The 23641-nt window shown below is 45.2% G+C and overlaps 1 protein-coding gene across 1 annotated transcript in view; it reads right to left on the reverse strand.

Moving 5' to 3' along the window:
- Positions 1–1918: 1918 nt before the first annotated feature.
- The window catches only part of PACC1 (proton activated chloride channel 1), a 37581-nt gene continuing 15858 nt past the window's right edge, over positions 1919–23641 (reverse strand). Inside the window, exons 3-8 of the mRNA XM_044290581.1 lie at positions 20516–20719; positions 18861–19015; positions 15019–15161; positions 4818–4962; positions 4504–4611; positions 1919–2959 (exon numbers count right to left, since the gene is read on the reverse strand). Coding sequence (XP_044146516.1) covers positions 2798–2959; positions 4504–4611; positions 4818–4962; positions 15019–15161; positions 18861–19015; positions 20516–20696 — 894 coding nt within the window. The 5' untranslated portion in view covers positions 20697–20719 and the 3' untranslated portion in view covers positions 1919–2797. The remainder of the gene's footprint in view (positions 2960–4503; positions 4612–4817; positions 4963–15018; positions 15162–18860; positions 19016–20515; positions 20720–23641) is intronic.

Here is a 23641-nt window from a genome sequence, read left to right on the forward strand (position 1 = left end):
TTTCACAGGAGTAAAAATTTCAAGATTCTATCAATTTAAAAAGCAAACTATCATAAATGTAAACTTTATATTTTTGTTTGCTACTGTGTAACATTTATTTTGACCTAGTTAGTGGAATAGTGTCTGGATGGGGAAGTCGAACACGTTGGCAGGACATAATAAATTTTTATTATTTTAATATAATTATTCTACCTCTTTTGTTTTATGTTTATTTTCTGTATTTTTTGCTGTTTTAGTTTGTAACTCAGATTGTCAAAAAGACAAAAAATAAAAAAAAAAATCACTGATTTACTTATTTTTACACTGCCTATTTCTCTTACATGTCCTTAATTCTGTTGCGGTTATCTCCCTATACCAGGGATCAGTAGCATTTGTCACTCCAGCTGCTGTGAAACTACAACTGCCAGCATGCAAACATGCTCGGCTGTTCTTCTCACTCCCACAGACATAAGTGAAGCATTCTGGGAGTTGTAGTTTCTCAACAGCTGGAACGCCGGAGGTTGCCGACACCAGTGTGTACAGGTGCATCTCATTAAATTATAATATCATCGAAAACTACATTTTAGAAATTAAATTCAAAAAAGGAATACTCATTCTACAGATTCATTAGACACAGCGTGATCTATTTCAAACATTTATTTCTTTTAATATTGATGATTATGGCTTACAGCTAATGAAAACCCAAAAGTCAGTATCTTAGAAAATTAGAATATTGTGGAAAAGTTCAATATGACACTCATGATGTCCCACTGTAATCAGCACAACACACCTGAAAAGGTTTCCTAAGCCTTTAAATGGTCCCTCAGTCTGGTTCAGTAGGCTACACAATCATGGGGAAGACTGCTGACTTGACAGTTGTCCAGAAGACAGTCAGTCACTGACACCCTCCACAAGGAGGGACAGCCACACAATGTCATTGCTATAGAAGCTGGCTGTTCATATACTGCTGTATCCAAACATATTCACGGTAAGTTGAGTGGAAGAAAAAGTTGCACAAACAATAGGGACAACCGCAGCCTTGAAAGGATTGTCAAGTTAAGGCCATTCAAGAATTTGGGGGAGATTCACAAGGAGTGGACTGCGGCTGAAGTCCGTGCTTCAAGAGCCACCACACACTACAGACGTATAGAGGACATGGGCTACAACTGTCACATTCCTTGTGTCAAGCCACTCATGACCCAGAGACAATTTGAGAAGAGTCTTACCTGGGCTAAGGAGAAGAAGGACTGGACTGTCGCTCAGAGCTCCAAAGTCCTGTTTTCAGATGAAAGTAATTTTTGCATTTCATTTGCAAATCACGGTCCAAGAGTCTGGAGGAAGAGTGGAGACGAGCACAATCCAAGCTGCTTCAGGTCCATGTGAAGTTCCACAGTCAGTGATTGTTTGGGGAGCCATGTCATCTGCTGGTGTTTTGGGTCCACTGTGTGATCAAGTCCAAAGTCAGCGCAGCCGTCTACTAGGAAAGTTTAGAGTTCCTTCATGCTTCCTTTTGCTGACAAGCTATATGGAGATGTGTATTTAATTTTCCAGCTAGACCTGGCACCTGCCCACACTGCCAAAAGTACTAATATCTGATTTAATAACCACATTATCAATAGGCTTGATTCGGCAGCAAACTCGCCTGACCTAAACCCCACAGACAATCTATGAGCTACCCCAGACCCAACAACGCAGACGAGCTCAAGGCCTCTATCAAAGCATCCTGGGCCTCCATAACACCTCAGCAGTGCCACAGGCTGATCGCCTCCAGGCCACGCCGCATTGATGCATAATTCATGCAAAAGGATTCCCAACCAAGTATTGAGAGTGTATACTGTACAGACTTTTCAGTGGACCAGCATTTCTGTATTAAAAATATATATTTTAATTGCTCTTATATCATATTCTAATTTTCTGAGCTACTGACTTTTGGGTTTTCATTAGCTGTAAGCCATAATCATCAACACTAACAGAAAAAACGCTTGAAATACATCCCTCTGTGAGTAATGAACATGTAGAATATACAAGATTCACTTTTTTATATGAATTACTGAAATAAATTACGTTTTTGATGATTTTCTAATTAATTGAGATGCACCTGTACATTGCAAAGGCTGAATATCAGCAGAATGAATTGACATGCACTTTCAGAGCAGATTTTTCCCCCCACAGCGCGAGGATGACCTTTGTTACAAACTCGTCCACTTTGCAGCTACTGTAAAATGCTGCAGAATTGTTCTCTGCAAATTCGGACCGAAAATGTGCAGCAAATCGGCTTAGTGAGAACAAACCCTAACCAGGGTTATCCTAGCAGTCCAGTTTACAAAAGCAACTGTGATAACTTGACGGTATCACAATTTACTTGCGCTGTGAATCATGTGATCGCCAGGATCGGCAGAGGCGCTGCTGCTACTACTGTATACACGGCGGTCATTGTATGCTGTGTATGTAGAGATGGAGCAGGCAGAATGGTAAAAAAAATAAAAATATGCCCCTGATGAAGCAGGCAAAAAAATCTGCCTACTCCTCTGGGTGCCTCGCTATCTTTGACGGCGGGCACCTGACCTGTGGTTGCACAATCCCCTGTGCAGCCGCTATTCTACAGCAGCGTTTAATGGCGCAGCAGAAATCCCCTATAAACACAGGTTTATACTAGGAAGCCGTTCACATCTACGGATTAATGGCGGCACAGGCCCCCTGCAAATCTGCTATTCCTATATTAATCAAGACAAAGAATAAGTTCAGGGGCATTGTCCAGACGCTGGTCCAGCAGCTCCATCGATGCCCAGACCATAACAAAGTGGCGGGATGTCCTGCTTCAGCTTATGTGGTTCAGCTCCCGCACCCGCTTCTTCAGGTGCCGCTTGCGGATTTTGATCATCCACTTCACGCTGAGTTTGGCAAAGTCTGCAGCTTTAAATAAAACCAGGAAGACTCCGCAGAGCAGCGCGATCATGCTCCAGGGGTTGGCAGCGATGATCTGCAGGCCAAAAATAAAACAAAGGGAAAGAAGAGAGACAAGTAAATCACGGGGTACAAGAAGCAGATGTACAGGGTCTGCTCTAGAGGGACTGTGCAGTGTATGTAAAGTGTGGGGGGCGGCATTCTGCTCCGCCGCCTGCCAGTGACATCATAATTGCTGGTGGCCGGATCCACTAAATAGCAGTAATGGGTGTTAGCCTTTGGTTTATTCATACGTTATATAGTAATTTCAGCGGTACGTCTTATGCAACTAAGTGGCCGCCCCTTTAACGGTGACCGCCTAACCGTGACTTTCACGGTGGCAGTCCCTTTAACAGCGACCGCCCCTTTAACGGAGACTTTTACAGTGGGCGCCCCTTTAACTGTGACCGTCCCTTTAACAGTGACTTTACAGTGGCCGCCCCTTTAATAGTAAACTCCACAGCGACAGCGCCCACCCCTTTAACAGTGAACTCCACAGCTCCTGTCCGTTCAATAGTGGCCCCTGCTCCCCACGCACGTAGCAGTGTAGTTGTGCCGTCATACGTCATATGACTGACTATTTCAGAACCTGCGAACTGATAAAACCTGTGATCAGTTATCGCAACCTGGAGTAGGACCTGCGAGCTTCTATTGGCTGATAAGGGACATGTGACAGTGTGTATGGCAGTTACGATTTAAGTGAAAGGCTAGCGGGCTTGTATTGGCTAATGCAGGTCATTTTTTGGGAATATCTCAGGAACGGTACGTCCTGGTTATATCCACTTGGAGCGCCTATGCCGGACTACCATAGATTGTAGAGCAGTGTAATGTGATCCTGCCTATGACATGCCATCATGGCCGAGCAGCCTGACAGGAACACTCGCCAATATGCAATATATGCAAGTGCCAGAGCGTAATGTGTAGTGAGGCCCTGTCCCCTGACCCCCTGATCTTCAGGAGCCATTGTGGACCTAATAAGTGTTGGACTATCAGATGAATTATCCCCCGTTAACAATTAGTGCATTGTTGGACAAAACCTGCAGTTTCGGACATCACTAATGTATATGGGTAGCTCCTGACAGGTAGCGACGGGGTAGAGAAGTGTGGTCTGCCAGCTACCTCTATGGACAGCCGCCATCTGTTAGCGCTACTCAAAGAGGTAAGTCGACACTCCTAGGCCCCAATTTAGAATCTGTAAAAAGGTGCCTGCCTACCACTTATCATGACAGAGTCTGGGTACGACTGTCACCTCTGCACTCCCTATAGTCATGCCTCTAGCCCTACATGACTTAATGGAAGAGACTGAAGTAAAGAAGAATTTGCTTTCAGATAAACCCCTTAGAGCAATGTTCCTACATACATCTACATTCGGTGAATCCTACTGAAGGTCCAAGGCTGCATTCAAACAGTTTCTGACACAACCCAAGGACTTCAGTGGGATCTGTCAGGTTTCTGCAGGGCTGCACTATCCATACGTAAGAAGTTCTAGTAAACCTACTACTGGACCTATACATCATCTTGCCACAAACACGACATGAATGCCAAGGTAGTCATCTTCTGGAGTGAACGTTGGATACTCACGTCCTGAATCTCTTGGATGTACGGATCCTTCCATTCAAAAACCACAAAGAATAACTGGTCTCCCTTTTGCGTCCCCTGCCTCCGATCGATGTAGTTGACGAAACTGGTCTGTGACGAGAACAGACGTTATAATGAATTGTGATTATAATTATCATTGTGGTCCGTGGTGATGCCTACGAGTAGAGGGATCACCACGACTTCATCTTCCATGTCCCCTTTGGGACAAAAAGTTATCAGTGACCTTGTACCCCTCACAATAACTCCCACCAGGTCACTTTTTTTTTAACCACATGCAGGATCACACTCAAACTAACCTCTTGCTTGAACTCCACCGACTGGCTCCCGTCCTCCTCAGTCGTCTTTACTAAGGACATTTTCACCCAGGTCCGGAACCCCCCAGAGAATTTCCAGCTGGAGAAGGAGCTCTCGCAGTCCTGCATGAATTTTGTCTTGTTGTCACTGGGTAAAAAAGAAAATTAGTTTCAAAGAACATCCTAGGATGTCCCTACCGTATCTGTAGTATCTTAAAGGGTATGTCCATTTATTATAACAATTTGATTGCATTTATGATAAAAAAAATGTTATATATATATATATATATATATATATATATATATATATATATATATATATATTTTAATTTAAATTGAAAACCTCCTGCCGTTTTTGCGACCACAGCATCTGTGCAGACCTAAGCCGTTTCCAACTTGACCCAAAACCTGTAGTATGGTTCTCCGGTCATACTCCACCCAATGTATTGCTTATATAAAAAAATTTTAAGTTGGGCTGTTTACCCCCGAACAGGAGCTCCACATGGGTTGGTGTCTTGGAAGCGGCCATAATTTTTACAGTCAGGACTAGCGATTAGCTGGTCTCCAAGAGGTCAAGGTTCTGTAATACTTGGTCGTATAGTCAGTACATCAAGGAAAGCCACCTACGTTCACAAAACAGCCCGCATGTACACCCAGGGGCAATGTAGATCCTCCTGCTCATTTCAATGCAGATCACAGCCTCTGAACATATTCCCAGTGCTTGAAGAAGAGATTTTAGACGCAGAAGGGTTAACCCCTCTTCTCCAATCGATAGGCCTTATTGTCCCGGAAATCACTCAGATCCTTAACGAATTGTCTGTTTTCAACTGACGTCTGGAGAGATGCCTCCTGTTTTTTTAATCCAAATCGGTTTCAACCTTCAGGGCTGTCTCCTTAAGCTCACGCCGTTTCTCGTAAGTTTTCTCAAACAAGGCTCTTTCCTCTTCTAAGAGGATCTCCATAAGATTGAGTGAACTCCAGCTAAGTTCCTCTTCCCAATGTTTTTTCAACGTAGGGGAAGAGATACGATCTGCTGTCCGTTTTATTGACTACTTACATTCCCCGTGTAACAATTCTTTTCATATTACCATGTTGTGCCATTCCTTTATTATTCCTACTAGAAGCTACGAATGAATTACTAGCAGTTTTCAGTGAAGGTTCAATGAAGATAGGTGTGCCTTCACAGTCTGATATTATTCAATCAGCACTGCCAGAGTCAGACTGTGTGGGGACACCCCCTAACTAGTAACACCCCTCTGGACCTTTATTACAGACTGCTGGCAATTCAGTCAAACTTCTAATAGGAATAATAGTTGTAGGATTTTACTGCAAAGTAGTAGCTACTAAACCAGGCATGTCCGTAGAGGTGACGGCCCTCTCTAGGTCTCCGCTAAGGTCTCGCTAAACACTTGAAGTTGGAGCAGTCTGATGACGAGGAGCGATACGCGGAGATGTTTCCATAGACATCAGTAACTGCCCTGAACAATAGAGACGCTCTGTTATCTGGCTCATCGCGCCAAAAACCTAATGCCTTAGATGAGGAACCTGTGCGTGCGCTGAACAAAGAGCTCATTCAGACGCCGATCACAAGGACACATTGTCTGTGCCGTCTCATTACCCAGAGAGAGACGCGGGGACACCAAGTTGTGCAATATCTACATTATCTATAACCACCCGCCCTTTAACCCATTACTTGACCGCGTATTATAGCTGAGAATCTATGTACATTATATGTACAGAGTCCGAGTTACATTTAGAGCGGTCTTTAAAAATTCTGCTGCCAAGCTTCACATCTCTCTGCAGCCCCTGCTGTCTCAGTCTCTGCACAGTGCATTGCAGGAGATGTAGCCTTTTCAGACCACATCTTCACCTAAACGATGACGATTCCCAGCTGCACCATCAAGTGCGGCAAATACAGAAAGGTTTGCGCAGGGTGTGAAGCTGGGAGGCCTTGCTACAGATTTTTTTGGTTTTTACCAGGACTCTCAAGTTAGATTCTGTTTATATTTGCATTATGCTTTTTCCATCAGGGAATTTTATTTTTATTTTTTTATGCAAGACTGGCAGTTTCTAATCTTGCGGTTCTCGATACCTAAACCATGATTTGTATTTTCAAGTTTTGATATGGCCAGTTTCCTTAGTGGGACTGTCTTTACGAAAGAGGCACAAGATATTTTTCAGAAAAGGAGATCCCCGGTCTTTCCTCATCTGTCACGTGTAAGCTAGCATTTAATGAGCTGCATACAGGCTTTAAAGAAAACATAAAATTGTGGTGGAAAGTTATTTACAACATCAAATTGTTCCTAGGGGGCCTACGTATCCCGATTACTCCAGCAGATCGTATCTCTTCCCCTACGTTGAAAAAAAACATTGGGAAGAGGAACTTAGCTGGAGTTCACTCAATCTTATGGAGATCCTCTTAGAAGAGGAAAGAGCCTTGTTTGAGAAAACTTACGATAAACGGCGTGAGCTTAAGGAGACAGCCCTGAAGGTTGAAACCGATTTGGATTAAAAAAAAACAGGAGGCATCTCTCCAGACGTCAGTCGAAAACAGACAATTCGTTAAGGATCTGAGTGATTCCCGGGACAATAAGGCCTATCGATTGGAGAAGAGGGGTTAACCCTTCTGCGTCTAAAATCTCTTCTTCGAACGTGGACTTCTCCGACGGAGAGGTCACTAATAAAAGGCTGACAGGACCGGCCCTAAAAAGGATCAGCAAATTACAAAAAACAAAGCACTAAGACGCCCCATCGAGTTACGAGTATATAGATATCTTTCAAACTGGTAACTTCCGAACTCGAGAAGTTGAAAGTCCTCCCCCCCCCCCCCCCCCCCATACCGTAGGCATCTGTCTACTTTAGAATTAGAAGCCTTGAGAACGCTGGAAAGTGACAGATCCATAATTATTAGACCATCAGATAAGGGTGGAAACCTTGTCATCATGGATCATGACAATTACTGTAGAATGTGTTTGGACCTTCTCAAGGACAAAAATGGCTATCCGATATTACAAAGTGACCCCACCAATATATTTCAGGTGGAACTCCGGTCTATTCTTAAGTCTGGTCTGGAGAAAAGGGTCATTAGTGAGGCTGAATATCACTTTATGTTACCTATTTAAGCAAAACTTCGTGGCACTCTGCCGTCTGTTTCATCCAAGGGCCAACAAAATGATTAATAGTATCAGGAACCACTGGCCCCTTCTACAAAAAGCCTACCCAGACATTGCAGAGTTACAAAAACCCGATACTATCCTGCACACGTCGACCCAAGAACTTACGGGACCTAATTGTAAAAGCCGATATAGGCCCGGCCAAGACCACCCTGAGACAAACATTAATACAGAAACAAAAGACAGGAACATTTCCCTGTATACACTGTTTCCAGTGCTCAAATGTACTGAAAGGATCCCAATTCCATCACCCACAGTCAGGCAAAAGCTTTCCGATTCACGTTTTTTTTACATGCGAGACCAATTTCGTTGTATACCTATTAAAGTGTCCCTGTGGAAAGGTAGAAACAACCCAAAAGATACGTGATCGTGTATGCCAGCACAAATCTTACTCCCAGTACCAGCACACTTTGAGGCAGCAGGCCATAATCTATCGCAATTAAAATACCAAGTGATAGAACAGGTGACACCAAGTAGGAGGGGAGGTGACAGAATTAAACTATTAAAAATGAGGGAAGCGTACTGGATCCACATGCTTGACAGCCTAGAACCTAAAAGGACTAAATAGGGAGTATGAGATTCACAACCTCATCTGAATCAGACATATAACGAGATTTTTTTCTTTTTCCCTTTTTCTTTCCCCTTTTTTTTCTTATCTTTTTCACTGTATCCAGGGATTCTGCTTATGACTCATATACCTCTATACTATATCTATATATGTGATAGTATGTGGAGATGCATTTTTCCACCACCTTATTTGTCATGTCATTCCCTTTTAGATGAATTAACTATACTGCTCTCACATCCTGTGGTCATCCATAGTATCCTTTTCTACGTTATGGTATGTTACATATATAAGTCTTATGTCTACAGGTTCGTATGTCAGATTATCCGTATGCCATATGCCTATATTATCTATGTTCCTATAATGCATACAATTCTGTCTGTCACCCTCTCCCTGTATTCTTTCCTATATATGCTTTTTCCTTTGACTACCTCGCTTTCTATATTCTCTTCATTGTGACTATATGCGCCCCAGATATTCCCTATAGTCTATACGGAGACCAGAGCGAGGCTTGACATGCATGGACACCTTCTGCGCATGCGTGACGCCAGTATCACACACCGGATCTCATCTCTAACAGCAGCGAGGCTTGACACCCAGCGGGATCCATTGCGCATGCGCCACACCCTCTGCTTCCGGACGCGCTCCCTCAAATAAGGGCGCGCATCCTACACAATACAGGCGGCATCCAATCAGTGCAAGCGCACCGTTACCCTAACGCCTATATCCAGGATATCTACCCCTAAGCGGCAAAAGGTAAGACCTTATTCAATCCTTGAGGGACAGCCAGGCATACCATGTTTGTGATTTCAATACTATCCTCCTTGTATCTCAGGTGCATGTTACAAATGGCCAAACACTATACTCTGTGATCGTTATCACTTTATTCCCTGTCCACTCTCTCCCTCTTTAATCCCTTTTTGCAACTGCAATTCGCTGGAGTTTTATATTCTTACTTTATGTTACCTGTTACATCACAAATCTCCACCTTTTACAGACTTCCCAAGGTCCATGAAGGGACAAGTCCTTTAAAAGGTCGCCCGATAGCATCAGGTGTGAATTCCTTAAAGGGGTTCTCTGGGTTTTTATTATTGATGACCTATCCTCAGGATAGGTCCTCAATATCAGATCGGCTGGGGTCCGACACCCGGCACCCCCGCCGATCAGCTGTTTGAAGAGGAGGCGTGCGCCGTGCCAGCGCTGCCTCCTCTTCACTGTTTACCTTCTCGCCGTCGCCTCTGCAGCGGTGAGCAGGTGTAATTACACCCAAGCCGCCCCTTTCATTTCAATGGGACGGATCGCTCGTATACAAGTGTATGGGAGCGATCCGTCCCATTGAAATGAATGGGACGGTTAGGTGTAATTACACCTGCTCACCGCAGCAGAGGCAACGGCGTAAAGGTAAACAGTGAAGAGGAGGCAGCGCTGGCACGGCGCACGCCTCCTCTTCAAACAGCTGATCGGAGGGGTTGCCGGGTGTCGGACCCCCGCCAATCTAATATTGATGACCTATCCTGAGAATAGGTCAATATTAAAAGCCCGGAGAACCCCTTTAACACAGAATTGTGGGCTATATCTTGACCAAGTTCTGAGAGAATTTGTCCTGTCCCGTGCATCCTATGCGAGGGATACAATGGACTTCTTGAATAAAATAGAAACGCTGGTTATCGATCCCTCAGGTCTACTCGTCAGTATTGATGTCGAATCCTTGTACAGTAGTATGCTGCATGACAAGGGACTCCTGGCAGTAGCACATTACCTCAGTACAAGAGGGACATTTTTTAATGCCCACAATCACTGTTATGACCCTACTTGAGTTTACCCTTAAGCACAATTTTTGTTTAATGGGCGGTTCTACCACCAGCTCAGGGAGACGGCGATGGGGTGCCCTTGTGCCCCCGCGTAAGTCAACCTCTTCTTGGGCTGGAGGGAGGACAATATAGTTTTTCCCGGCCACAGGACATGGAACGAGAAAATAACCTTTTGGATTGGAAATAAGGAAGATTTTACCAAGTTTGTTGACACCTTAAACAGGAATGAAATAGGCTTGAAATTCACGTTTGAAATACAAAAAGAGCATATAAATTTCCTGGATGTAAAAGGTCCACAAACGAGGGGATAAACTCACCACTACTATTTTTAGAAAACCCACGGCAACTAATGCAATCCTGCATTGGTAAAGCCATCATCCTGTTCCCCAGAAAAAAGGCCTCCCGAGAGGGCAGTATTTGCGGGTACGTAGGAACTGTTCCAACATGGATTATTTCCATTTGGAATCAAAAAAAATTATAGAACAGATTATTGGACAGGGGATACACCAAGGCCACTGAGACAGGCATTTCAACACGCATCAGCCATAAATAGGGAAACCTTACTTCCCCCAAAAAAAAAATCTGTAGTGGGTGAACAGACGCAGACCCGCCTCATCTCTACGTTCGATGCAGCTAATGTAGAGGTGAAAACGATTTTGAAGAAATACTGGCCAATACTACGGATGGACCCTAATGTGGCACAAAAGATCTCTCCCCATCCCAGTATAACATACCAAAGGGGCAGGAGCATAAGGGATCGACTGGTACATGGCCACTATGTCCTTCCTGCGGCACCTGGCTGGACCGTCGACCTGTGGGCATGTTTAGATGTGGGACTTGCAAAGCATGTGCATGCATTAATGTATCTAAAACAAATCACATGCTCAACCACCAATAAGATTTTCACCATCCGGGATTTTGTTAACTGTAGGAGTAAAGGGGTTATTTATATGTGTCAGTGCCCCTGTCCCTAGGATTATATCGGGAAGACTTTGATATGAGAGCATGTCAATGATGTCAGGAAGAAAAACATCACGCCAGTTGCCAATCATGTAAACGAATACCATGGTGGGAACCCCCAAGTCCTAAAATTCTCAGCTCTGGAGCTTGTCCCCATCTCCCCCAGAAAGGGAGATTGGACAAGAGAATTCTCCAGAGGGAGGCGGAATGGATTTATAGATGCAGATCACAGTCACCCTCTGGCCTCAATGAGAGGTTAACTTTTACCCGTTTCATATACACTCACCTAAAGAATTATTAGGAACACCATACTAATACGGTGTTGGACCCCCTTTTGCCTTCAGAACTGCCTTAATTCTATGTGGCATTGATTCAACAAGGTGCTGATAGCATTCTTTAGAAATGTTGGCCCATATTGATAGGATAGCATCTTGCAGATGGAGATTTGAGGGATGCACATCCAGGGCACGAAGCTCCCGTTCCACCACATCCCAAAGATGCTCTATTGGGTTGAGATCTGGTGACTGTGGGGCCATTTTAGTACAGTGAACTCATTGTAATGTTCAAGAAACCAATTTGAAATGATTCGAGCTTTGTGATATGGTGCATTATCCTGCTGGAAGTAGCCATCAGAGGATGGGTACATGGTGGTCATGAAGGGATGGACATGGTCAGAAACAATGCTCAGGTAGCCCGTGGCATTTAAACGATGGCCAATTGGCACTAAGGGGCCTAAAGTGTGCCCAGAAAACATCCCCCACACCATTACACCACCACCAGCAGCCTGCACAGTGGTAACAAGGCATGATGGATACATGTTATTCTGTTTACGCCAAATTCAGACTCTACCATTTGAATGTCTCAACAGAAATCGAGACTCAGACCAGGCAACATTTTTCCAGTCTTCAACAGTCCAATTTTGGTGAGCTCGTGCAAATTGTAGCCTCTTTTTCCTATTTGTAGTGGAGATGAGTGGTACCCGGTGGGGTCTTCTGCTGTTGTAGCCCACCTTTCTTTCCCATTCTGACATTCAGTTTGGAGTTCAGGAGATTGTCTTGACCAGGACCACAACCCTACATGCATTGAAGCAACTGCCATGTGATTGACTAGATAATCGCATTAATGAGAAATAGAACAGGTGTTCCTAATAATTCTTTAGGTGAGTGTAGTTTATCACTGTCTGGTGTTTTTTGGAGATTACTTTGTAAATGGTCTTCCTTTTTCATTTGATACCTCTTCTTCTGTATATAAACTATAGCCCCAACTGGTCAGGAATGTGAAAAGCATTCGTATTAATTTATATTAGGGTGACAACAATTTGAAGCACCCCGCTTGTTCTTTTCAACCTGACTTTTAGTTCAGGTGACCTACGACTGTTGTGTCTGCCCATCCGGAGCGGCATTTTTCTGGGATATTTTTAACTGTAGGAGGGCACAATGCTTTTGAAGGGAGACTGATTCCCTGTTGCATGAGCATAATGTAATGGCTCATAGTATATAAGAAAATGCGGATGTTTTTCTTCTGCCTGCCTTTGTCTTATCTGCTATTATCTTCTGCCTGGCACGGCAGTTTTATTGCAGGGCGGTCTCTCAGCGTAACGAAGCAAACATTGCCTCCTCAGATGCCCCTTCTTTTCCATATCTCAGCGTTGTTGGAACGTATGTCGGGCACCGAACTGGAAGTGACGCGTGCGCTCCATGACGCCGGAAGTGGAGACACTGCGTGCGCTCCACAGATCGGAAGCGCCTTCACCTATGCGGTGAGACGCGCGTGGGTGCTACTATTTGAACCTCCACAGCACGGGCATGCCCCACTGCCGCATCGAGCACCTGGCAGGAGGCAGTCCGATTTTGAATGGGGCACATCACTTGTAAGTTCACAATCCTGCACTATATGCTTCCACCATTTATAAGCATGTATTTAGCAGACATGTACATCTGTTGTCGGTATCTTCTCCCTTTAACAGGGGGGAACATGTGATGTATTCAGCTTCTACCATAAGGTCTGCCTTTCTTGTCTTATCTTCTAAATAGGTATGGTATCTACCGATGTACTCCTGCTTTCTGAGATGTGTTATCTAAACTAAGCAAACACCTTCAATTGCTTTTCAATGGCTTTTGTTTCAAGTTAAGAATATTGAGTGCTAACCCTGCTACATCTGTATATTTGAATGTTATCAGCTACTATCCCTTGGATAAAGTATGTTACCAACATTACCTATATGTACTCAGCTATTATCGACTCCCTGAGGAACCCAGGAAGGAAAGAAACGCGTCGGGGTGTTATTTCCAACTAGTTATTATCAAGGGGTACTTTTTCACTATCTTGTCTATAAATCCTCTACCCCAGGGGAGTTTTTACCTTGTAGGGCCTCCTAGGGTTAGACAGGGTAGGTACGAGGACAGGGAAATTCCACCATCAGGGATTGCCCCTGGGCTAAGGCCTAGTACAGAGAATGTTTTTTCTTCTCTCCCTGGCACTTATATCATTGCCCCAGGCCTCCTATTTCTGCCATTACTATTGCCCCAATCTAAGCCATCTATACACCATCATTTTGACTACCTAGTGGATGTCACAAGCTCAGTGGTAGTTGGGCTAAATCTCTGCCCATGAATATATAATCTCATCCGCCTTGGTATATAGGGCGATTTTAATTATATCTTTATTAAAAGAAGCTTTAAAGGGTCCAAAAATAAGTTATTTTTATGTTTATGTACTTTTTCTAGAAGGACACCAAAACCATCCCTATTGCTATCTACTCTTCGTGTTTTGCAAACCATGACAGACCCCATTAAAGGGGTTTTACAAGATGTTAATACAGATGAGCTATCCTCTGGATAGTTCATCAGTATCTGATCCGTGGGGGTCTGACACCCAGAACCCTGCCAATCAGCAGTTTGAGAAGGCAGCGGCGCCATGGCTTTCTCTCTGCTTTTCCTAGGCCGAGTGATGACACGTTCATCAGTCACATGACCTAGGCGTAGCTCAACCGCATTGAAGTGACTGGGGCTGGGCTGCGATACCAAGCACAGTCACTATACAATGTCCGGCGCTGTGCTTGGTAAGCAGTGAGAAGGCCGTGGCGCTACTGCAAATGCTGGTGCCTTCTCAAACAGCTGATCGGCGGAGTTCCTGGGTGTCGGACCCCCACTGTTCAGATACTGATGATCTATCCTATTAAAGTCTTGGAAAACCCTTCTAAAGGGGGTCGTACAGGTTGCTCATCGGTCACGTGGCCTAGACACAGCTCAGCCCCATTGAAGTGAATGAGGCTGAGCGCGATACCAAGCACAGCCACTATAAAATGTGCGGCGCTGTGCTTGGTGAACTGAGAGAAGGCTATGGTGCTACTGCGAGCACCGGTGCCTTCTCAAACAGCTGATCAGCGGGGGTCCTGGGTTTCAGACCCCCACTGAGCAGATACTGATGACCTATCCGGAGGATAGGTCATCCGTTAAAATCTCTCAGAAAACCTCTTTAAAAGTCAATGGGAACTGTCCAGATCAATCCTAGATCAGAACCATCAGGGTTATGAACCGTAGCCATGACGCTAGTGTGAACAGAGCCCAGAAAAGCATATAACACTAATGTAATCAAGGTAATTGTATCCTTGAGTGATCTGGCATGGTTGCATCCACCCTCATTATTGTACGATGGTTGGTCCTGACTGTAATGTTTGTCAGGGGGACACGCACCTGGCTAGGAAGTTCTTGTACGAAGAGAAGAGCAGATAGTCAATGGCGCTGAAGTCTTGTTCAGTTTCGTTCAGATGGAACTGCAGGAAAACCAGTTCTCTCTTCCACACTTCACGCGGCCCTTTAACAATGAGGGCGTGCTTCTGGAAAGAGAACATCAAAAAGGTTACCGCGCCTATAAAAAGTATTCACACCCCACCTCCTTCCCTTGTTTACTGCGTCACCACTTTCATTTAGGCTTTTGACATCTAAAAACTGCTCAATATCAAAGTGAAATCACAAGAACGTGATCTACTAAGTACTGACTTGAAGGGGTTGAATCTTTCTGCATTAGATATGTTCTATATATGTACACGCCCGTACACTATGTCTGTAGAACGTGGGGTCTGAAGGCTGCAACCCCCTCCAACCCAGAGGGACCACAGCCTTAGGTAAAGTGTATGGAAATATCCTGATTTCCACTTTGCCAGTGCTTTAGTCACTTCATTCCAGTGATAAATAAGGGCCCCAGAGTTAGCAATATACAATTCATTATAATCTGTGGTAAAAAAAACTACAATATTTTTCTCCCCATAAGACGCACTTTTGTCCCCTCAAATGTGGGAGGGGGGATTTTAGAGCGTCTTATGGGGTGAATACTAATAAGCGCTGCCAGCATCTGTACTCAACAACGGTTCCTGGTCTTCCTCGGCTGCTCGCAATGCAGAGACCGCGCACAGCATGAGGATGACGATGCTTTCTGACCACACACTTTGCAGCATCGGGTCACAGCACAGCGTGCGGCAGGAAGAAGGAGACAGAGCTGGATGACAAGAACGGTAGCGGAGTCTGGAGTGGGAAAGGTAAGTTGCTTTATTTATTTTTCTCCGATTTGAGCATGGGAGTCTGAATGGGGGTCATTCACATTGGGTTCTAATCTGAGGTCTGATTGGGGGACTTATTATATGGAAGTCTGATTTGAGTTCTTGTTCATATTGGGAGCTTGTTCTGAGGTCTGATTTACACTGAGGGTTTGATTGGGGCTTTGAGCTTCGATGTGATTAGCATTTTTTTTCTTATTTTGCTCCTCTAAAATATAGGTACATCTTATGGGCAGGTGCGTCTTATAGGAAGAGAAATGCGGTACTTTAAAAATGCAATAGAAACTCACAATGAAGTAGTCCATCTCTATGAACATATAAAAAAGAAACGGTCACTGCAATGATCACTGTTACACAGCCCTCCTTCTACATGACATGCACTATATTTGCTTATCATGGTCAGTGCTGCCCTCTAGTGTTTTTCAACTGTAAGGGATAAATAAAGCAAGCAATTTTCCAGTTTAGATCCAGAATAAACATGCATTAAAAATTTAGTAATTTTGTAAATGACTGGTTGATTTGACCCCGAGTTACAGTCAGTATTATAAGGGCTCATTCACACAGCCGTAGTTTCAGTCCGCATCAGAGTCACATTTTTTGAGGCTCAGATGGGGACCCATTCATCTCAATGGGGCTGCAAAAGATTCTTCTAGCCCCATCCCTGGCAAACATACGGTATATGACAGAAAGGAGTATTTTAGATTCACATTGTGCTACTAAAAAATAAAAGTGAAAAGCGCATAATTTTTTTCCCCAGGTATAAAATTTTTAATGAACTAAAATAAAAGTTACAAAAATAAAGCCCCCATGTATCATATTTATGTAACCGAACACAAAAAAAAAAAAAAAAAACAGAACACCTGGTCAAGAAGGGAGGTAAATGGTCCGGTCTTGAACTGGTTAAAGGGGTTTTCCCAAGAGTTTTTTTTTTAACCGATTACTTATCCTCTGGATAGGTCATCAGTATTTGATCGGTAAAGGTCCAAGACCCCCAATCAGCTGTTTGAGAAGGCAGTGGCGCTTGCAATAACACCACAACCTCGGAGCTCACCAAGCACAACACCGTACATTGTATAGCGGCTGTGCTTGGTATCGCAACTCAACCCATTCACTTCTACGGGGGGTGAGCTGCGCCTAGGATACGTGACGTCACTGACCTAGGAAAAGCTGGAGAAGGCTGCGGCACTACTGTGAGCACAGATGCCTTTTCAAACAGCTGGTCGGCAGGGGTGCCGGGTGTCAGACCCCCACTGATCAGATACTGATGAGCTATCCTGAGGACAGGTCATCAGTATTAGGCTCCATTCACACATCCGCAATTCCGTTCCGCATTTTGCAAAACGGAATTGCAGATCCATTCATTTCCGGGTCCGCAATTCACTTCAAGTTGCGCAATTCCGATCCCGAAAAAAATAAAACATGTCCTATTCTTGTCCGCAATTGTGGACAAGAATAGGCATTTTCTATTAGGTGCCAGCAATATGCGGTCTGCAAAATGCAGAACGCACATTGCCGGTGTCAGTGTTTTGCGGATCCACAAAACACACACGGATGTGTGAATGGACCCTTAACATCTCGAAAACCCCTTTAAATAACAGACTGAAAATACAGCCATGTGCGCTTACCAAGAGAATTTGTGGGGAATGCAAACACAATGCTGATACAGGAGAAATCAATATTTCAAAAGAGGGAACAGACACTAAATTTAAGTAGCTCTGGGTGGCGTGACACTCCAGGGCTGGCTCCTAGCATCCTACTCCTGGGATAGAGCCCTGAGTATCCCTGTTCTTGGGGGCGATCCTGCTGAGCGGTACGTGAGGGTTTGGGCATTAGCTGGCAACTATCTGCTGAAGACACCCTTGAACCTACTGACATGATATACAGTCCTGATCAAAAGTTTAAGACCACTTGAAAAATGGCAAAAAAAATCATATTTAGCATGGCTGGAGCTTAACAAGGTTCTAAGTAGAGCTTCAACATGCAACAAGAAGAAATGGGAGTGAGAAAACTTTTTTAACATTCAATTTAATGAAAAACAACGAATAAACTGAAACGGGCTGTTTTTGTGAATCAATTTTGATAAAGCTAAAATAAAACGAGCTCAATGGTGGACATTCACTTTAAAGGGGTTTTCCGGTATTGATGACTTTGCAAGTGCCTGCAGCCTGGTCTCCGAAGATTCAGCCTTGCCTGCTCCAGTCCTCACTCGCTGGCTTCGCTGGGTCCATCTTCCGATCCCAACACGGTTTACATCCCGCAGTGCATGGACATGGTCACATGCGCCGCTCCAGCAGTGTTCTGCTTGTGGCCACATCACAGGCTGAAGCCAGTCAATGGCTGGAGCGGGGCATGTGACCATGTCCATGCACTGCGGGATGTAAACAGCTGTTGGGATCGGAAGATGGACACAGCGGATCCAGCGAGGAAGGACTGCAGCAGGGAAGTATGAATCTTCAGGGACAGGCTACGATTCCTATTACTTGCCAGATATTAGCAATCGTACTCTAACCAGATTTTTACTTTGGTTGTGTGTGGAGAAGAAAACCTAAAGGGGTTGTTCATTCCGGGAAATGCTTTCCTAGACCTGCGGTGGTGATCATACTTGCCTGATCCCCGCTGCTGGGTTCCAGCCCCATTGCTGCCCCACCAACTATGCAGGTTCCGGGTTTCCCCGTGTCAACATCTGGTGACGAGACACCATGTCACTCGGTCACGTGGTGCCCGAGTCACAAGTCACCGATGCAGCCAGTCATTGGCTGCAGTGGTCACGTGACTGGAAACAAACCAGACGCTGGCACGGACAGACCCGGCTACTTGCAGAACCAACGGGGCAGTGATGGAGCTAGAACCCAGCGGGAGGGATCAAGCAAGTATGATTACCAGCGCGGGTCTATAGAGAACACCCCCATGGCGAACAACCCCTTTAACATTGCACAGGAAATATTACCGCTCTGCATCAGTACAAGATGGGAGCGCCATTACCATAGTCTGGTTGGTGAAGGGATCGGTGTAGTTCATGGTCTGAGTGATGCAATTATTCTTCCCCGGCTGTCCCGGATCTTTTAGTGGTGGAATATGGTTATAGAGATGATGCTCACAGCTCAGGAGCCGAGCTTTTCCTGGATAAATGGCTATACCTGAAACATAATACCGGAGAGGTGAGATATCTGATCCACATGGAATATACTAGTACAATACTGACCCCTCCAAGATGTTGCCCTGTGCGGAGATGGTGCCCATCTAGATCAGACTTCTGTAAAAACTGCATCCAACAATGCACCACAGCAACCACTGCCCTGCAGACACTGTACCAGCAGGGGTCTGCTAAGGGATGTGAACTTGGAGCACACGGTCATGCAGTAAAATTCAGAAGGTAGAGCTGTGCGATTTATATGTCTGCCACATCTTGGGCCACAGCTGCTCTTTAGTGCCGCCTTCCAGCATCTCCACCCTCAGGGTGCCAATATCTTATGCAAAGCAATCTTCTACAATGCACTATGGCAGATGTTGTCCCAAATATCAAACTACTTTACTTACTGTAAACACTAGAGTGTTCAGCACAGACCCTGAATCAGCAGGGACTGCTGGAAGATGCAAAGTCAGCCAAACTAAAGACTAACAAAAAAGACAGCGTGGTGTCAATGTAGGTCAAGAGAAGTAAAGCAAAGTATCAGCAAAGTTACTGAGCACTATGAAATAATGTCTTAAAGAGACAGCGCACTGTAAGAGAAGCTTCTTGTGTACTGCCGATTGCGCAGTATTTCTTGCTGCGGAGCGGAGCCTGACACTACCTGCACGCAACGGGATCTCTGACAAAAACAAAGTGTAAATTATTCAGCAATGTTTCTACTTTACAGGATCATATCTGCACCACTTCTCAGTCACAAAGAAAACGTACAGAGGTAACAATGGAGGAGATATGCTGCAGAACCTCGCGCTACACACCTCGGGCGCTGCAGAACCTCGCGCTACACACCTCGGGCGCTGCAGAACCTCGCGCTACACACCTCGGGCGCTGCAGAACCTCGCGCTACACACCTCGGGCGCTGCAGAACCTCGCGCTACACACCTCGGGCGCTGCAGAACCTCGCGCTACACACCTCGGGCGCTGCAGAACCTCGCGCTACACACCTCGGGCGCTGCAGAACCTCGCGCTACACACCTCGGGCGCTGCAGAACCTCGCGCTACACACCTCGGGCGCTGCAGAACCTCGCGCTACACACCTCGGGCGCTGCAGAACCTCGCGCTACACACCTCGGGCGCTGCAGAACCTCGCGCTGCAGAACCTCGCGCTACACAACCTCGCGCTGCAGAACCTCGCGCTGCAGAACCTCGGGCGCTGCAGAACCTCGCGCTACACACCTCGGGCGCTGCAGAACCTCATAATATACGTCAGCCACTGCAGAACCTCATGCTACACACCACAGCCGCTGCAGAACCTCATAATATACATCTTAACTGCTACAGAACATTATAATACACACATCATCCTCTGCACAACATCAAAATGCACACCTCAGCTGCTGCAGAACCTCATAATGCACAAATGTTTCACTGGGAATGATGCCACTATTAACCCTTAGTTCTATGACATAAATTAGAGGTTGTGTGGAGAAATACATCAGTGCTCACTCACCGGGAGCCTCATACACGTCAACCTCTTTGTAGGAGACGGACATGACGGGGTGTTTTAGCTTGTCCCTGAAGTCAGTTATGGTCTGATAGACCAGGAAGACGGCGACAGCCATGAGCGACAGATAGACAAAGATTAGCAGCACCGAGAAGACGTTCTTCAAACACGTCCTGCTGAACCGCATGGAGGACCTGTCCAACTCCCGCTCTGCCAAGAAAGGTTAAAAGTGTCATAAAAAGACCCTTAGTGAGAAAAACACTTAACATCTAACTTCTATGTAGAGCTGTGACTGTTTAATGTTACAGGTCCCAAAGCCTGAGGCTGCACTACTGAGATTCTGATGACCTAACACAGGATCTGCAACCTGCAGCACTCCAGCTGTTGTGAAACTACAATTCCCAGCATGCTCCATTCATTTCTATGAGAGTTCTGAGAAGAGCAGAGGAAGCATGCATGTTGGGATGTTGTAGTTTCACAAAAGTTGGAGTGCTGGAGGTTGCCTACCCCTGAACTTATACATTGATGACATACCTAGGATGACTAACCTCTGGCACACCAGCTGTGGTAAAACTACAACTCCCAAGATGTACACTTGCTTGGCTGTTCTCAGAACTCCATAGAAATGAATGGAGAATGCTGGGAGTCATAATCTCACCACAGCTGGAGTTGCCGGAGGTTAGCTACTGACATAGTACTTATCTGCCACTGTTCATCCAGGACAGGATGCACAGAATGTGGCAACTCCACTACGGATTTTGTTTTTCCTGTTTTTTTTAACCCCTCCCATAACATTTGCCATACATATACATCATAATGCCACAGTGGGTGTATGGGGCGGGATCAAGAGCTGCATAAAATCAAGCCCTCATCTCATACAGCTGCATAAAAGTATAAAGAAAGTTATGGGTGCTGGAAAATGGAGAGAGAAAAAATGGCTACCAGGAACAAGCCAATAAACTTTATTTAAAGGGAAGGTCCACTATCACTTCTTAACTGTTCCATATACATGTAAATAATAATGAAGCAACTCCGCAAACAACGTTGATTAAAAATTTCCTACCGCTTTGTATTTGCATCTCCTATGAAGACCTATGTGTCTCCATAGTAACAGACTACAAAGAAACCCTGTGTGGTCAGAGTCTGCATACACATTTCCTCTGCATCCTACATCTTATTAAACTACAGAGCTATTTAAGGAGGATTTATAGTTTGTGGGACGAGTCGTAGACATTTTTTTCAGGTAGTGTTTCATTTATATGAATTTTTAAGTATGGGGAGGGCATGACAAAGCAATTCCACAAATACTGGTGCAGGAGGATGGCTGACAGAGCCACACCCCATCTCCAGATTGTGCGAGCACAGCAGCTACATCCCGTCGATGACATACACGTATGTCATTCTCAGTTACAGAGCGTTACTGACAATGCTTGTGGAACCACTGCTCCAACTAACCGGTTTGACTTTGGGCTAGTCCAGAGGACGCTGTTCTAGTGGCCCCTGGTTTTCACCTTTTAAATCCTATACAGGGATCTGGTCTTTGCTGCAGGGGAACCACCAGGCTGCTACCTCTTCGAATAGTCCCGATGTAGTTGGCAGTAAATACACTAAGGCAAATCCCACAAGGGATCATTTACTACATGTGTCACACCACTTTTTGGAGTAAAAAATGTTGCAAGCCCGTGTTTTGTGGATTTTTAAACACCCCTGTGACAATATTTTGTCACACGGGTGTTTTTGCACTGTTTGACACTTGCGAGTGGCGGGGACCAGGGCTTCGGCACCAACAAATTTACCATCTTTTACACCTAGAAACAAGCGTAAAAGAAGTGAAAACTTATCAAGTCAAGGATTGGAGTGCCGGAGGTGCGCCTAATTTATGACGAGGGGCATGCCTTCTCATAAATTAGCTTAATCTTCCGGCAACGCAAAGAGGAAATAAAGACCGGTGTAAAAATGACCCCTATAGACAGAACCAGGCTGAGTTCAGGCAGGCAGAGTACATGCAAATCCAAGAAACAGTCCCATGGTCAGGGCAGAAAACAGAGCAAACAGATCAAGGTAACAGGCACAGGACAGGCCAGATGGCAGACATACAGACAGACCTAGTCCGGAGACAAACAGATTAGCTTTTTTGCAGGGTCAACCAGACCAGAGAGTGACCTGGCAAATCTACAGAGACATAATCGCACAGACAAGGGGTGGGACACTATATATAGCAGGGGTAGTCAGCACCACACAGCCTAGCACCTGCACATGAGGTTCAATCATTATGTCCTCTTTCACACAACCGTTTGGAAAACCATCTGGATTCCGATCCAGGAATACGCTCAGATTCCAGTACACAAAATATGTGCCATATATAGATTGCAAATATACTCGTGTAAGAGGCCTAAACCCGAACTAACACACAGAAAGGCTACACAGGGGCTGGCAATGCCCTTTAAAACTTACTTTACTGAAACAAGGTGGTAAATTATGTGAACCCCTCCCATATAATGTGCCATCTCCTCATTAGGGCTCATGCACACGAATGTGTTCCGCCCGGGCCCGTACTGCGGACAGCAAATTGCAGTCCGCAATGCACAGGCACCGACCGCAGGGCTGCCGTATGCAGACGCAGGACCCATTCGCTTAAATAGGGTCTGTGATCGCAAAAAAGCAGTGCACTCTGAAGTGCTTCCGTGGGGTTCCGTGCCTACATTCTGTACCGCACCTTCCGGATAGCAGACCTATTCAAGTGAATGGGTCTGCATCTGTGATGCGGGGTGCACACGGCCTGTGCCTGTATGTTGCGGATCCGCCGTTTGCTGTGTGCATGAGCCCCTACAGAGACCTCTTCATAATCCCAGGACAGTCTACGAACATGGAATAAAACGGCACCACTGACGCCTGTTATGCCGCTGTGACATCCTGTCTGTGACTATTAATGTGCTCAGCATGAACCGAAACTGCGGTAACAGAGGACTCAGACTATGTGTATGACTAGTGTGGTATATACTTTATGACTGTGGTTTAGGGGCTGCATGATATGGGAATTTTGTGCGATAACGATTCGCACTGTTATGGAGGGGGACCTGTGGGTGACGCACTGTTATGGAGGGGGACCTGTGGGTGACGCACTGTTATGGA

This window comes from Bufo gargarizans, chromosome 4 (genome assembly GCF_014858855.1).
Source record: "Bufo gargarizans isolate SCDJY-AF-19 chromosome 4, ASM1485885v1, whole genome shotgun sequence".
NCBI lineage: Eukaryota > Metazoa > Chordata > Amphibia > Anura > Bufonidae > Bufo > Bufo gargarizans.